Here is a 16,928-nt window from a genome sequence, read left to right as displayed (position 1 = left end):
TCTCGCAAAGCATTGCAACTTCACCATTAGTGTCACCTCTACTACCAGACTTGGTAGTAGAGGTAGTAGAGGTAGCCTTTGGAGGTTTTTCAAGTAACATTTTTATGAGTGGGCTCAATTTTTGTTTGTGTTCTTTGTTTACACCTGAGTACAAGGGCACGTGTACCCTCACCTAGTTGAAAAAAGAAATAAAAGATAGCCCCACTTTAAGTATTTAAATAAAGTTAAAGGCTGAGAAATTAAATGGTAAATTATGCCAGTTCACCTCACTGACTTGCTACATAAACAGTATACACTTATACACTTTTAAAAAGGATTTGAGAAAGCTTTTGGCCACCCTAAAAATTACATCCAGGTCACATGTCTGCACTATAAAATAGGAATAGATCCACAGGTTTGCCTGAGGCAGAAGTGTTTCATGGCAAATTTATATGAAATATTCCTTGACTGGCCAACATCTGTATAACATAGCTGGGATTATTTCAGGCTGACCCCCCTGAGGGACATTTGACTACCAGTAATTAGGGTCAACAGTCCCCTTGTTGACCTGAAACAGATTTCAGCAGCATCACAAGCTGCTGCTATCATCAGAGGAAGTGTTGTCAGCACCTGCCCTAAAATGTGTTAAACAGTGAAAATGAATAAAATTTACTGGCTAAAATATTATTGCTTTATTAAGACAAATACTGCTTTGTTTTAAATTATCTAAAACAAAGTAACAGGTAACAGGAGAGCAGCGTTTTTACTTTTCAACAGGTTAGTATAATGCGCATTTCTTTCAAAAGTTACATTATTCCACTGGTTAATGGATTAACATGAAAGATGACAGGAAGGGGCTGAAAAGGCTGTTGGCTATGGGTAGGCTAGTAAACACTGAAGTAAACAATGTGGGTTCCAAATATTTATCATGTAGCATGTTTGACAGAAACTTGGTTTACAAGGAAACTCCTCAAGGTTCTTATAATTCATTTTCTGCTCATTTGCCAGATACACAGTCCCAATTTCTCCTAAAGCCACAAAAAGTGGGCAGTTTTGCACTCTTGTCTGTGTGGAGATTAAATAGATATGTTGCGTTAGTGACGTCGGTAGTTTAACTAAACTGTAGTTACCAGAAGCAATTAGGTTAAGCAGCGGGATAGAGGCAGTATTTTCATACTCTCATCTGGATGTCTCTATATTGTTTTCTACATGCAGGACTTCTATCAATGTTAAACAAATCCACTTTTATTATGAACAACTCAGTGATCTCATCCATCATTCTGGATATGCTGTAAACAAAACTAATATGATTTCTGCAGTGTACTTTTTGTCTCATGTCTTGCCACCTGTGCACTCCAAATCTAGCTTGGTCAATGTCCGGCGTTCCCCATTTAAATGGATCACAAAAACAGTTAAGTTTATATAATTATATGTTTACGCTCTCTGCCTCATCACTTTCCAGGTGGCGTTACACCAAGAGACGGTAAGAAGGGAGTGTGAGGAGAGGGAGGAGCTGACTGCTGCTCTGTCTCGAGCTCAGCAGGAGCTTTTTGAGCAGCAATCTGCACCATCTCATCAGGGCTCCTCCAGGCCTCCTCCAGACGTCATGAAGAGACAAACACCCCCAGGGAATAAGACCTTTTATCCCCACAGTCAAACCAGAGAACCTCTAAGTCGCTCCTCAACCTCCTCAAACACTCTCTTGCCCTCTCCTGCCTGCACAGACAAAAACAGAGGCCTGGACACAGAGGTCAGAGGAGCAGGAAGGAGTTTGGAGTCCTGGAGTAGTGGTGGAGTGTTTGGTGGAGAAAAGAAGCATAAAGGGACACTACCCCGACTGAAAGCAAGCAATAGAGTCAGTGTGATAATGGGGAGAAAAGAGAAATAATAAAAAGTTAGCTAAATGAAGAACTTTTTCTGGAATAAAAATGACACATGTTTTAAAAAAGACTTGTATCTTAAGCTGCATTTGAGAAATAAATACATTTTTTTGTAATTCTTGTTCCCTTAAAGTCCAAGTCAAATATTGGTTTTCAAAAAGTTACATACACCTCCATGCATACATAATCAGTCTTTTTCAGGCAGCGAGTAACCCAGTATGCATGTTTACCAGCAGATATGCATGCAGTGTTTTGCAAACTGATGCTCAGTCTCTATGGCATGCATAGGATTGCACGAACACACACAGACACACGCAGACTGTAATAAAGGCAGGACTGAAGTAGCACGACAGCAGGTCCCATCCCACTTGTGGATGCAAACAAAAGGCGGGCAAACACAAAAGAAACTCTATGATGGTCACCCCCCCTACATGCGTGCAACAATTACCCAGGACTCTCCCTTCAGGCTTTGTGTGTTCCTGACATCATTCACTCTGTGGAGGATCTTTCCATCCGTCCCCCTCCTCTTTCTTCCTCTCTCTCCACATTTGGGATGAATTGGCACAATAGGAGAAACGCATGAAGTGTGTGAGGTATGGACCGCATTTCCCTGCTTACTGCCACACATGCACACAAGCTTTTGATTTGACGTCCCTACTTCCCTCTCTTCCAGTCCATCTGTGGGACAATGCGCACGTGCACCTCACTCATACATAAAAAACATTACTTTACCCTGGCAACGTTTCCTGTTTGACAAAACACACATTCACATGGCTTAGCTGCAGAAACCTTTAGTCCATGTACAGAGGATGTTCTGACATACACAGCAACAAATTTCATAAACATAATAGTGCTCTTGTAAAGGTCTAATTTATCCACATTTCATTCCATTTAACATAAGCTGCATAATGTCACAATGCTTTAGTCTCTCTAATACTGATAAAAAAGAAAGAATTACTAATACCTACTATAATCCAGCTTCTGTCTTCAGTCAGATGTGGTATAATCATCATTTTGTTCCAGGTCTAATAATTCTGCAGTAGCTGCAGATACTTCTCACTTTCAGATCCAGGCAGTGATGGGCACATGACACTTTGGTCGACAAACTGAGCTCACCTTAGTGCTGGGAGATAGAGCATGGTTCAGATTCAGAAAACTTTATTTATCCTGTATGGGCAATTCATTTGCAGCAAAGTGCAGTGTGTCAGACATAATCAGTACACAGTACCCATGAGATCACTGGAAGACACGACAAATAAACACATTAAATAATCAACAATAAAACAACAGGCTAAGACACTTGTTAGCCCAGCTAAGAGAATAAATGTGATTTAAAATTACTTCTGTCAGAGTTAAGAAGTGCGACAGCTGAAGGAATAAAAGATGTAGATTATCTATTGGTTCTCCTTTGAGGGGCATGGTAGCGCCGGCCTGATGGCATCAAAGCAAACTAATTGGACAACACATGATGAGGATCACTGATCATGGTTTTTGCTTTCTTAATAACCTGAAGTTCCCAGAGGGAAGTAAGGTCTCTTTGTCTGACTCCAATAATCTGAGAACAAGTTTTAACATTGGAGTGCAATTAAACCATTGAACCAACAGATAAAGGAAAAGGTTAAGATGCTTAAACAAATTGTTAGCGAGCTGGGGGATTTGTAACACAAATGAACAATAAAAGTTATTTAAAATGGTCTAACTGACATTAAAAGAGTTCAGTCTCCTCCTCAGATGGATTCCCTGGTGGCCTCTAATAACCACAGACTCACTATTCACATCAAACCTGAGCTTACAGTCAAGAACAGTGCCAAGATATTTGTATGAATACACAATCTGAACAACTTAACCGTAAATTACTTTGTGGTTGTTATTGCTGCGTCTAAAATCTGATAATACCAGTTCTGTCAAACGATGTACATAAAGAGATGGGAGGGATCAGTATTACCCATCTACACAGCTTCTAGCAGCTCTAAACCACCCCCCAAAAAAAGAAAAAATCAAAAGGTAAGGCTCACCAGAAACTGGTCCACCAGAAACTGTAGTTAGGTGCCCTTCTGTAATATTAATTGCATGACTGTGGGGGCAGTCTTATAAAATACCAGTTCCCTGAAGGCAACCATACTTCTGGCAATTACTAAAGACTCATTTTTCTTTATTTGGAAGCTGAGTTCATGTTTAGAAACTTTAAATATATGCACTAATTTTGTATTTAAAGGTTATTACATAAACATTGTAGCCTGGAACTTCAATACTAGATCAAATAAATTCTTTCTCCATAAAACAAAGCCAGGATTCTACTTTTTTCCAGTTTTTATGTCTTAGAACTTAGATCAACTTCTGTCTCAGAGCATTTAAGTTGGTTTTCACACGAATACAAAGATGTATAAGCTGTTTTTATGGCTCTGGGTTAGGTTTAGTTTTCAATTTTGTCTATTTGTGTTGGAGTTGGATTCTGCTGCTGCAGTGTGACACCCAGTTGTTTTCCAACTTTACACATTTCACTTTTTAAAGGCTAAATTTGGTGAGGAGCTTATTATGGCATAATGCTGGGCTCTTTGACTTGTTGATAGTCCATCCCAGCACAGAGCAGCTTTTTGGTAATTTTGCTATTAAATGTAAAAAGAGAGAATTGATCCCCATGTGATGTGATTCAAAGAGCATGCTGAAAACTTGAATTATATTTGAAATCAAAATGCTATCACCTGAAAACTAAGCTCCTTGATGTTTTGTTTTGTTTTTTTACTGTTCTCTTTAAATATTAAGTACAACGTTTTAGGTACATAGTTACAGGAATATAACCAGCTGACAAAAGGTAAACCAAGACTCGGCAAAGCTGATTTTCTATCTTAATTCTACATGGATCCAAACCAAAATGTAGTGGGTTCTTCTTTTGGCATGCGCCACGTCTCCACTTAGCTTAAAGGTTTTGTGTAAGCTTATTGACAGAGCACAAGCTGGAAGATGGTGCTGTAAGTTATTGTCAAAAGTCAAACCAAAACAGAACTGGCTCCAAAAGAAGCTCATTCAAAAAATTTTCTCAATAGATTTTTTCCCACAGGTCAATTAATTGCTATTAAATGATCTAATCAGTGTTCTGCTGTTCCTTTTTAAATTACTTCAATAATTAAAAGCATAGTAAGCCTAAAAGATTTGTATTTTGGTCCAACACTCCTGCTCCACCTTCTTGTTCTGATTTGGTAATGGCAAAAACCTGAACAACAGTTCATAAAGCAATGATGTTACAGTGGCTACATCCTTTTACATGCGAAAGATAAAAAAAACAACACCATCAACTCTAACTCATTGACAGTGGTTTTATCAACACTTAATGGAATGAAGTTATTAATATTATTAATTTTGTGTACGATTTAAGAAGTTAGAACATGTCTACCATGAAAAGACATAAGCTGACCTTTTGACAGCAGCTCACTTACTGACCTTTGACCTTTCCTTTTGTCCTTGTTATACATGTTCCCATTATGACCTGCATTTCTGCTGTGGAAGTCAAACGTATGAAGGCATAACTTCTTTCTATTCCAGTCAGAGGCGCTGTGCTTCCTTTTCCTAATGCCACAATACAGTCTTTGACCACACACACTTTCTCTGTCTGTCTCTCTCACAACACAAACACTCGCTTTTCTTTTTTTTAACCTTCAGCACCTTTGGCACACACATTTATGTGCCTCTGTGTCAATATTCTTTTAATCTCTTCAGCCTTCTTGGGGTATTCAACCCCTTTGACCCTCTTATTAAAAAGCATTTCACCCCTCAGTCTCTCCCCTTCAGCTATCTGTGCCTTTACTTTATTTTTGATTTGGTCAGGTCTCCTTTATTCCCCCTCTCTGCTCTTTTACTGGGACTTTTTCCTTTGCTTGTGCCCTTGCTTTGTAGCTTTGTAGACATAACGTCCTTTCTGGTTTGTATGTTTAAAAAAGAGTGGGGAAGCATGTGTATGAGTGAGATTCAGTTTTAATAGATCAACTCATTGAAAGTCTTTCTACACCTCTATACATGCCAAACAAGCATTATCCCATATCCCATCATCCCATTAATATGCCCCAAATTATGATTTAATCTGTGTACCATTCAAATTTAATCAGCCTCAACAAATGCCAATGCATGCTAACATTCATATGTACAAACACGCACACCATGCACAAAGAGTGGGATTGCGACCCCCCCTCGCAGTAATTATCGTAGTAGGGCAGGCATGCACACGTGTCCCCAGGGAATTTGTGCGAGTTGCTTGTAAACACACACGCTCTGAGGAGTGGCATGTGTGTATAACTAAGCCCTTGTTCGTCACTGGGTGTCCCTGAACGCCTCTCTTCTGAGTCGTTATGGTCGTTTTGGAATTCTGCCGTCCCACGAGTCCTCCCACACCCTATAATTAGTGTCACCCGGGCAACCAGAGAAAGAATGCTCAGTATTCTTGTTGTCGTGGTAACTGCGTAAGTGCAGGGCCTGAGGTGCTGGTTGGAGGTGTTGGTTAATGGCAAGGACAATGAGGCTTCAGTCTGCCACTTCATGGGGTTTATGAGTAAAACTGAGGCAGGTAAATGTGCCTCTGAGTGTGGGTGGGCGGATATCTCTTATGTGCCTCGTGGAACCTCGGACAGGCTATGAAAGTAGAAAGTGTTGTGTTAACATGATGGTAGCTATTGCTTATAGTAGCTTTAGTGGCAAATAAATAACCAAGCATGACTAAATAAAAATGGCAGTGGATTCAGAGGTAATCAGGTTCCTTGACCTATCCGTTTCCTCCATCTGTAAGCTGTGTGTGCACCTTGTTTTCTCCTGTGCACAGGGCATAATGACTTTATATTTGCCTGGCAGATTTCTGCACCTTCTTTTTTATGATAGATATAAGGAACAAGAAGAAAATGGTTAATCATTTTTCTTTCTTGGATACACTAGTATTTGCTTTTTGGAAACTATTTCTTTTCTAAATTCTCTTAAAGGTTGATACTGTCAATAATTTAAGCTGGATGACGTTAATAAATAGTTCCTGATAAATACATTTAATTAAATCTATTGCATTGCAGCATCAGGTTGATTCAATTTAAAGTGAGACCTTGTAGAAGGATACCCACTACTTCATTTGGGTCACCCATTATCGGACTCTTTGGTGGTTCTTTCCTGTCCTCTCCTGGCATTTTTTAGTAACTGCAGGGCTTCGGGCTATAAAGTCGTGGTAGTTGAGCTGTGAATGAACACGGTGTACCCTGTACAAACTGTTCAGATAAAGCTGTATCTGACTTGACACGGCCAAGAATCTTGCAACTGAGATTACTATAAATAATCTAAATTCTATATGAGTATTTGAACAATTATTAAAAAGTAGACATTACAAAAATCACTGCCTACTGTGTGTACAGTGGACAGTGTACACATATGAAGATTTCTTAATAAACCTAAAGAAAATGGTACTCTGATATGATCTGTTTTTATGTAATGTTTTTTTTTTCTTTTCGTTTTTCTTTCTTTCTTTCTGCCTTTCTTTCTTTTTTCTTTCTTTTTTTTCGTTTTGAAATTGGCGGATGGATATGTTCCAATGGAAGCTGTGAGAAGTCCGGACTTTCCTGTAAGAAACGTCACACCAACCATAAGTGACCTGTTTCCTGCCTCTGCCTTTGGGTTACGTCGGAAATACATATACACACGTTTTTCTGATAGTTGATTGACATTTTATATATTTAGGCTTCTGGTAATAAGTATTTTAAAAGGTTATTTCTCTTCATTTTTAAGCTTAAATACATTAGGGGTAAAAATTACAAAGTTACAAAGAGAAGTCTTACTGTTTAAAGTTAGGAAATAAAATGAAAATATAAAATATATATTATTATAAGTAGTTCATTGGTGTGTTTATTAATCTAATTGTCAATTAGCCTACGTCTTAATAATAACAAAGTTTAAGATAATAGTCTTTAAGCTGTCTCCTTTTTGCAATTCGTAAATCTGTGGGAAGAAAAAATAAATTAAAATTTTAATGTTTTTGTTTAAAACAAAAACTATATTTTAATCTGTTTGTAAGACTTTGAAAAAAGTGCCTAACAATTCAAACTTACGAGGCTATTTTCCACCGCGGATGTGCACGTTTTTTTTATTCCACAGGGTGGTGACGTCAGGTGCTTTGTCATTGTGTCCGCCATCGGTTTGTCGAGAGTGGCTGAGCTGTAGCTGCTAACGGCTGTGTTTGGTAACGATGGCCGCAGGTCCGCTCTCTGTATCATCCACTGCATCTACCAACAACGATGGTATTCTCATCGGTGACAAAGTTTACTCGGAAGTGTACCTTACGATAGACAACTCGCTTATACCGGAGGAAAGGCTCTCTCCTACACCGTCGATGCTCGACGGCCTCGACCTGAACACAGAGACCGACCTCCGCATCCTGGGATGTGAACTGATTCAGTCAGCTGGAATTCTTCTTCGCTTGCCTCAGGTACAACCTGTATAATACTTTAAAGACACAAAGACTACACGTTAGTTGCTTTTTTGTCGATAAAACAGCACAAGTAGTGGAATTTTTTTTACGTTTTATCTGATCTAGCCCTAGCCCGGTTGTTAGCAGGTTGCTAATGTTAGTTTCTTGACGTTGGCGTGGTGGAGTTAAAATGGCGGCGGCCCATTGTGCAAGGTTAGGCCGGTTTACATAAGAACTATTATAAACACCCTGTATTTATCTTTTCCTCTACAGGTGGCAATGGCAACAGGGCAGGTTCTTTTTCATCGGTTTTTCTACTCCAAGTCTTTCGTCAAGCACAGCTTCGAGGTAAGTCTGTTCACGTTATTGGGTGTTTCAGTTTCTAGTAGGCCGGCGACAGTAATACAGGGAAACGTTATGATTACGTTCGTGGCAGCCATGTTGTCTGGGTGGCTTTAGAGTGCGAAAAAATACAAGGACTACAAAAGGGACGATGCAGAACATTAATTTAGGATGTTAGTATTCTTTAAACAGAATAATTTACTTTAGCAAATTATGAGTTATGTGAGGTTTAGTTTTTAGCTTTGATCAACGTGATCCACAGTGGGGAAACTAAGATGCCATCACTGCAAAATGTATTGAACAAAGGTAAAACTGAAGGACCACATAACTTTGTTTCAAATACGTTGGGATGGTGATGGTTGTAGTGGTTACTCTTGTAGGTAACCCTACCTTGGGATACCTTCTTAAAGTTTCTGTACTCGCCCTTCAAACTTTTTTCTTCTTTTTTTTGTATTCTTGTTTTAGATTGTTGCCATGGCTTGTATCAATTTGGCCTCTAAGATTGAAGAAGCACCACGACGAATACGAGACGTCATCAATGTTTTTCATCACCTGAGACAGATCAGAGGGAAAAAGTAAGTAGAAACATTAAATCCAAGTGTTGTTTTTTTGTGGATTTTACTTTAAGTGTCAATATGGATCCTGTTACATTGCATTTGTTGTAAAATTTTGTAATCTGCCTATCTGTTTTTGCTGTGAAAGTGCCCTTCTGTTTATCCATGCACTCTAAACCATTTTAAAACTTTTCAGTTTCAGCTTCACTGGTAGTTTCAGAAGTATAAATGTCTACATTTGACATCAAATTGACATCATTGAAATGTGTTCTCAACAAACCCATTTTTAATAGGAACAATTCATATTTTAGTAAAATGTGAGGCATATCTGCTTTTATTGTGCCTCATGTCTTTGTCAGTATTTTAGTCATTGGCATTAACTTGGCTTCTTTTTTCCCTTGCAACCAACTAACAGCGACCAGCTACATTTACCAAAGCCTGGGTGATGTGGAATGGTACGTAAGATGAAGCTGTCGGCATGACAACCATGATGCGAGGGGGTCTCTGTCCTCCCCCCAGGCCCACCCCACCCGCTCCTGTGGGAGACTCCCGTGGTCTGAGCCACCGCGGGGCACTGGGATCGGGGATGACAGGTTGGCCGAAGGTCCTTGGCCCATGGGGCACTTTGAGGACTTCTGTGGTTCAGTCTTGTGCTTTGGGTTTCTCTGTGTCAATCTGCGGACCATTGGGTAATGTAGTGTTCTTCTGACTGCTCCTCAATGCATTTTAATTGTGCGTCAAAATCAAAAGTCCATTCACCTGCTGTAATCCATGGCTTCAACAGAAATATCACCTTGTTTTTTTAAGTTTGACTTTGAGTAAATAATTTGTTGCTCGGGGTCCATGTGAGATCTGTTTTTGTTTAGGGCCAGTGCATGCACTGTAAAGCAAAAGTTGCACACTATATGCTGTAAAATTGTGTCAATTGTGAGGGTAATTGTGTCGTACCTAACTGGATATGTTATGTTTTTTTTCCAGTTTTCGGTTAAGGATAGTATTTTTATCCTTGAAAGTGTTTTATGTAACGCATGAGATTTTGTAGCATGACATTTTCCACCTGAAGTGTTGTATGTCATGATGTAAGAGTTATAACTACTGTGGTGGAGTGGCCGTAAAAACAACTGATTTGAACAGACTTGGTTTTAAAAAGGGTTTACATGAAAATTCATAGTTATTTTTAATTATTTATCTTTACTGTGATTTGTTTTCATTTAATTTATTTACCTCAAAGTAAAACTTATCAGTGTTTTTAAGTAAACTGTTTAGCCGTCATGTAACTAACTGGTTCAGTGTAGTGAAGTGAGAGTGTAAGCTCTTTTCCCTTTTGTGAATATTTGTGCTTAGAAAAGCTTGTCTGGCAACCTAACTTAGTTCAGCTTTATACTGACTTACGCACAAGTGCAAACTATTTGCAGCAGTTGGCTTAGTTACATGTTTTTTTTTCCTGTCTGAGGTTTTAGTTGAAGGAAAAGAAGCGGTTTTATGATTTTTTTAAAGTAACTGGTGATGATCTGAGTTGATATTTCTGTTAAAGCTGTGGTAAGGGGTGATTCAGATTCAGGGGCAATCTACAGATCCTCAAGCCTTTTACTGCAACCACAGGAGTCCACAATCCCCAGCATACTGTCAGGCATGCATCTTGTTGCTTTAAGTTGGTTGAAACGGGAAAAAAGAAAAAGTGCAAGAATTCAAAAGGGCACTGTCTTCTCTTTACGTTTATTACGGAAAGGGGAAACAATGTTTTATTTTGATTCCTTTGTTAAAAACAAAACTAGGAATCCAAGTCCATTGATACTTGATCAGAACTACATAAATACCAAAAACCAAGTCATCAAAGCGGAACGCCGGGTCTTGAAGGAGTTGGGCTTCTGTGTGCATGTCAAGCATCCACACAAGGTGAGTTAAAATCTCAAATTCTTTTTTATATTATTGCCTGCTGATTTCTCTGAGTTTGCCCAGTTACATCTCTAAATGTTTCTCTGTTAACATGTAGTTCATGTGCCATTTCAGATTATCGTCATGTACCTTCAAGTCCTGGAATGTGAGAAGAACCAGACACTGGTCCAGACGGCTTGGTAAGTTCCTTTTGCTCTTTTCTATGTTGACCATCCCCACAGCAGCAACCTGTGTCATGTCTGCAAGAAGTGCCAGCAGACCTGGGCTTAAGATGGAGCTGTACAAGTTTCAAATGTTTTGAATTCCTGAGGAGTACTTGCTATATCTGCGAGAAACCTGGGGCAACCCCACTTGTAGAAAAGAGACCTGTCAGTCGTCTGATATTCAAGTGCTCATGTTGGGAAAAACAAATTTGAAACGTGCTCTACAACCATTTTGCCCAGGTCTGACAGCGACATTCCCTCACTCCATTTGATTCCTTCCGCTTTTTTTTTGAGATGAAGCAATTTGTTTTGATGCAAATCTGCTACTTGTTTCACACTTTTGTCTGCCCTTACATGGCTTGCTGTTAAGTCTGTTTGATTTTCAGTGCCCAGGGAACTTGGTTTAACTTTGTCCTTTCTCTCTACTCTTTGATTAAAGGGTAGTCCATGCTGGTAAGTCACATAAAGAACCTCTGAACTCTGCCTCCTCCAACCACATGACCTCAGGAAGCTCCCCCCATTGGCTGGCTGCCCCTCTCCTGACAGCCAATCCCAATGCCGAGATTCACTGAAGGGGGCGGGCGGGCCTTTCCCAACAGCCAGCATCAACTTGTTTTCTCTTGGGTGTCAAAAAGGATTTGTATTTTTGGTCTTGCTACAAAGGTTCTCAACTGTAATCTCTTTTTTGCCAAGTAACTACAGATAGATAATTTTCTATCTTGTTCTAGTTTACTTGCATTTATCAATGAAGTAAACTTAGCCAGATCACAATATTTTTTTGCCCAGTTTACCTGCCTACTTTTACATTGACAGAATACTGTGTCTTGTCTCCAATTGACATGGTGTCCAGACATGTGTCTGTCTTCCAGGCTGATCCAGTTCTCAGATTTTGGCTCCAAGGACCTGTCTCTCCCACGGAGCAGTCACAATCCATCGGCCATGTGTTTGTGTAGTAGCATTGGAGTAGCAGTTTCACACTGACCGACTCGTTGGGTCTTTTTTTTCTGATTTTTGTTGTTAACACTCTGGGGTTTAGGGTAAATTGGCCTTTTATACTGAACCTTTAAAACAGTTTAGCATGTCTTGTTTGGTATCATCCGTTTCAGCCCAACACTACGTTGAATTTGTACCGTATTTATTTTGACTAACTGTATTAACAGTCTATCGTATAAAAAAAAATACAAAATCCAACTAGGAAAAATAGAATTTTTTTTTTTTTTGCGATAGCTGATGAACCACTTGAATAACTACAATTGCAAACATGAATAGCTGACTTTAGAAACTTGTGGGTAAATTTAGCAAAGTTGGCAGTTTACACGAAAATGCAGCAATATCTCAGGCAATATTTATGCAACTATTAACAAAACGGGTATCACCATATGCCACACAGCTCATGTGGGGATATTAGGGAGTGTTAGTAAATCAGCTGTTTACTTTTTCTTCCTGCACCAAGCACTCACCAAATGTGGCAGTGATATTCACAAGACAAAATGCCATATACTTTTCATTCTAACTCTGGTTTTACCTGATTTATCAACACAATTTAAAAAGTGAAACATCTTCTCTGTCGACAGAAGTTTTTTAAATGAGTAATTCAGTCTGAACACGGCAGCATATCCATCAACCCCAGAAGGTTAATTGACAAGTTTGACAAAGTTTAATTCCAGCATGGCAGGTATCTAGTTTTTGTAGAAAACTCAACCCTGGAGCAACATGCATGTAAAATGTAGGTGGACATTGACACAAAAGGTGTAATTCATCTGGTAAAGTGTCAGTTCTAAACATTTGGGCTTTGACTGGCTGTAGCTGGAATATGTCTTTAAAATGGCTCATTGTTGAATTGTCAACCATCCTGTCATTTTTATCCTTTTTTTTTCCCCTTGTTTTGAATTCTATGCTTCTTCAAAACATAGATGGTCATGCTACCTTGTCTTCACCTAGTCACACCCTGGCAGTTTTCTTTCCTCATGCTCTCCCAAGTGCTAATCTCATTTATCCCTTGTCCTTGACAATTCTTAGACAACATAATCTGCTGTGTAGCCTGAGAGATTTCACTCCGCCCAAAACGGGAGGCCATTGCTTGTCACTTAATGTTTGTAGATGCAGACACACACTCAGTGATCAGATGAGGTTGGTTTCAGTTTTGTGGCTTTAAAGCTCTTAAGTGGAGCATTATGCACCCAGAACTTGCTGACACGGTGATTACAGTGCTCGCTTCTCTATTTGGACCATTTTGATTCATTTGGGTACATCATGCTACTGAATTGTAAAAGGTAGCATCTGCATGCTCCCATACATGCCGTGCTTTCTTATTCCTTTCAGATCTAAACTAAGTCACAGCTGCTTTCTAGAGAATTGTTTGACATCTATGTGCATGTTCCCCAACTTACAAGGCATGTGACATTGTCTATCATGTGTCATCTTGGCATTAAATCGTGTGTTAAGGTGGTCTTGGCAGGTCATCAGTTGGCCTTGTATTAGTTTTTATATAATTTTATTCTCAGATCCTATTTGTTTGGTTATGCTGTATTTGTGACATACAGCACTCTTGTGGTTGCCCCAGAGAGAAATGGACAAAGTTAAACCTGGCAAATGAAAATACTTATCTCTCACCACTTAAGGTGTTGAATCTTCAGAAATGACAAATTCGTGGCTAGAGATAAAACAGTATGTGGAGGAAAAATATTTTTAAGTCCTGATAAGGTGGTACTACTTGACAATTGATGCAGCTTCTAAAAGTTTGGATGAAAGTTGGTTTTATATAGAAAAGATTCTATGTTTTTGTTTGTGTTCTGTTTGTGTTTATAGGAACTACATGAATGATAGCTTGAGGACAAATGTCTTTGTGAGGTTCCAAGTTGAGACCATCGCCTGTGCCTGCATTTACCTCGCTGCCCGGGCTCTCCAGGTATCAGCAAGTGCTGACCACATGCACTCTTCTCTTATGTAAAAATAATTCATAGCTGTACACTGTGGTTCCTTTTTAAGGTTAACCTTGTTTGTACCTTTTCCAGATACCTCTGCCATCTAGACCTCATTGGTACCTGCTGTTTGGAGTTAGTGAAGATGAAATGAAAGAGATCTGCATCACAACCCTCAAACTCTACACCAGGAAGAAGGTGATTACTTTGATGGGCATGACATATGAACTGCTTCCCACAAAGGAAACACTGTTCACACCGATGATTACCTTATTACCCTCTCATTCCAGTTTTTACAGGAACTGACACTGTTGTAATTTTTCTCCTTCAGCCTAACTACGAGCAGCTGGAGAAGGAAGTGGAGCGACGGAAGGTGTTTTTGGCAGAGGCTAAGCTAAAGGCCAAGGGTCTGAACCCTGATGGTACCCCAGCCCTGTCCACACTGGGTGGCTTCTCTCCTGCCTCCAAACCCTGCTCCCCAAATGTGAAAGTGGAAGAGAAGTCCCCAAATCCCCAGGCAATTAAAACCGTTAAGAAGGAGTCGGACAGCCGGACTCAGGTCAACAAGAGTCCACATAATGGGTAAGAAACATGTTTTTGCTTGCAAGATATTTAGGTGTTAAGATTTTTTTAAATAAGAGTTGCCAGCTGTCTGTTATCAAGCTGGGCTTTTATGCATCTGTATTTTGAGACGTCTAATTTTTCATCACAGGTTACGGAAGGAGGTAAAGATCGGAAGAAACAGTAGAAGTGGAAGTCGTTCTCGTTCAAGAACACGGTCACGGTCTAGATCCCGCTCCCCTCGAAGACAGTAAGCTTCTTCATATATGTACTATTCATATATATACTATTATTTACAAATCCTTTTAACTCAAAATTTGTTCCTCATCTTTTTCTTTTCACTTGTGCTTCCAGTTACAACAGCAGACGCAGTCGCTCAGGGACCTACAGCTCGCGGTCGCGTTCTCGCTCTCATAGCCGCAGCCCATCGCCTCGGCGACATCAGCCATCACCCCTCCTCCCCCACCTCAAGTCCAAGTCCAGCCATCACAGCAATAGTGACTCCAAGCTTAGTGGACGTCACAGCAACAGTGGAGGTGGCGGGTCTGGACACAAGAGGAAGCGCTCGCGGTCTCGGTCAAGGTCTCGCACTCCTGTCAAGGTGGACCGAGACAGGGACAGAGAAAGGGAACGGGAAAGAGACAGAGACCGCAGCTCCTTCGATCTCTCTTCAAAGAAACACAAGCACGAGCGAGGAGTTGGACATCGAGACAGAAGGGAGAGGGAGAGGTCTCGGTCCTACGACAGAGACAGAGAGCGTGGCCACAAGAGCAAACATCACAGCAGTAGTGGGCACTCAGGACACAGCCGTCACCGGCGCTGAGGCACATTGACAGACAAATTCTGGGACTGATGGTTACTTCAGTATTTTCAGTTTATGCAAATGGAGATCAAGTTGGACATGTCCTTTGACTTACAGTGGCTTGTGCTCTGTAGCAGTGGGACCCCTGGTTTGTTCATTTAAAGCAAGCTGGATGGAAACATGCTAAATAAAAGTACTGACCAGATGATAATGTTGACATGTATTTTGTTGGTGAAAAAAGAAAAGTCAACATGCAAAGCACTCTGTAGTCACGCGACCATGACTGACAGAACATGTCAACCTTGTGTTTTTAGTGCATTACAGGGCAACACTCCAATAGCTTGGCTTTCTGGGTTTCTCAATGCATCCTAGATCTGACCAATGATTTTTCTTTTTTTTTTTTTTTTTTTTTTGTAATTTTGAATCCTTAAGCCAGCCTCTAATATTAAAACAAATCTAGTATATCCATACATCTACTGGGCTTTTTGACACAAACATTTGTAAATTTGCCAGTCATACACCTGTATTTTCTGCATCGACAAATAATGCAGAAATAGTAGTGCAAAAAAAAACATTTATCATTAATAATAAAGTATTAGTTGCTGTTTTATGTACTCTGCAACACACCAGTACTGGTGTCTGGCAGAGATGGCAAAAGGCTTTGCATCTGAGAAACCCTGAAAGCCCATTCATTGTCAGTAAAACAGGGAAGGCGGCTATGAAACATCAACCCCAGGGCTTTGTCGTATTTTTATCCCCCAATCCCTAACACACCTCAGAATCATCTAGCCTACTCTTGTATTCTTGGTTCAACGTGTAAAGTTATAAACTTTTGGATAAACCCATTTACAGTGTAAAGGATTGATATCCGCTGACAAAATGTGAACGCTTTGATTTATAGAAGCGAGCTGTTCAGTGGAAGGTTTGAATAAATGTAAAATAAAAAATGTCATTCAGGAAAGATCTATATGTTTGCACATAAAGAGGTTAATAGGCTTTTTCTTTTTTCTTTTTTTTCTGTTTTTTTAATTCTCTACAGTTTTAAGTTGCTTAAAGTAAATTACTGTTTTTGTTTTTTGTTTTTTTTGCCCCTCCTTCCCAACAGGGTCTTCGGAATTGGTTAAAAAATGTTTTAGGATCATTGGTTTGTTACACTGGTTTTCAGTCTGCACGTCATGTTAAATTTTTATTCATTAATAAATGAGTTATGTTACAGACGTTTTTTGTTTTTTCTTACAAGTTAAATAAAATTCTGATGGACAAAGTAACATAGTTGAGGAAGAAAGACAGACTTGGTTGAGCTCTGAAACATAATTTGTCTTGTTTCTTTCTCTAAGTTAATGTGCTTAATGTGCACTGGTAG

At 39.6% G+C, this 16,928-nt stretch overlaps 2 protein-coding genes across 3 annotated transcripts in view; both read left to right on the top strand.

Annotated features, from left to right (window-relative positions):
* The window catches only part of lekr1 (leucine, glutamate and lysine rich 1), a 76,413-nt gene extending 73,406 nt beyond the window's left edge, over positions 1–3,007 (top strand). For both annotated transcript variants that reach the window (XM_041995444.1, XM_041995445.1), the window contains one exon: positions 1,442–3,007. In XM_041995444.1, coding sequence (XP_041851378.1) covers positions 1,442–1,867 — 426 coding nt within the window. In that variant the 3' untranslated portion in view covers positions 1,868–3,007. The remainder of the gene's footprint in view (positions 1–1,441) is intronic.
* Positions 3,008–7,993: 4,986 nt separating this feature from the next.
* Positions 7,994–16,780, top strand: ccnl1a (cyclin L1a). The gene is made up of 10 exons (XM_041995449.1): positions 7,994–8,304; positions 8,560–8,634; positions 9,094–9,203; positions 10,958–11,078; positions 11,193–11,257; positions 14,090–14,189; positions 14,296–14,400; positions 14,534–14,784; positions 14,915–15,013; positions 15,118–16,780. Exons 1-10 carry the CDS (start codon positions 8,065–8,067, stop codon positions 15,584–15,586), a joined length of 1,635 nt encoding a protein of 544 aa, XP_041851383.1. The 5' UTR covers positions 7,994–8,064; the 3' UTR covers positions 15,587–16,780.
* Positions 16,781–16,928: the final 148 nt, after the last annotated feature.

The sequence above is a fragment of the Melanotaenia boesemani genome, chromosome 9, assembly GCF_017639745.1.
Source record: "Melanotaenia boesemani isolate fMelBoe1 chromosome 9, fMelBoe1.pri, whole genome shotgun sequence".
NCBI lineage: Eukaryota > Metazoa > Chordata > Actinopteri > Atheriniformes > Melanotaeniidae > Melanotaenia > Melanotaenia boesemani.
Note: the sequence above shows the minus strand (reverse complement) of the source record. Positions and strands in the feature narration are given on the sequence as shown.

Excerpts from the sequence above, each read along its gene's own strand:
- ccnl1a (XM_041995449.1), top strand. The coding sequence starts at position 8,065 with ATGGCCGCAGGTCCGCTCTCTGTATCATCCACTGCATCTACCAACAAC. Across the intron at positions 8,635-9,093 it reads TCGTCAAGCACAGCTTCGAG|ATTGTTGCCATGGCTTGTAT; the intron begins GTAAGTCTGTTC and ends TTCTTGTTTTAG. Across the intron at positions 11,079-11,192 it reads ATGTCAAGCATCCACACAAG|ATTATCGTCATGTACCTTCA; the intron begins GTGAGTTAAAAT and ends GTGCCATTTCAG.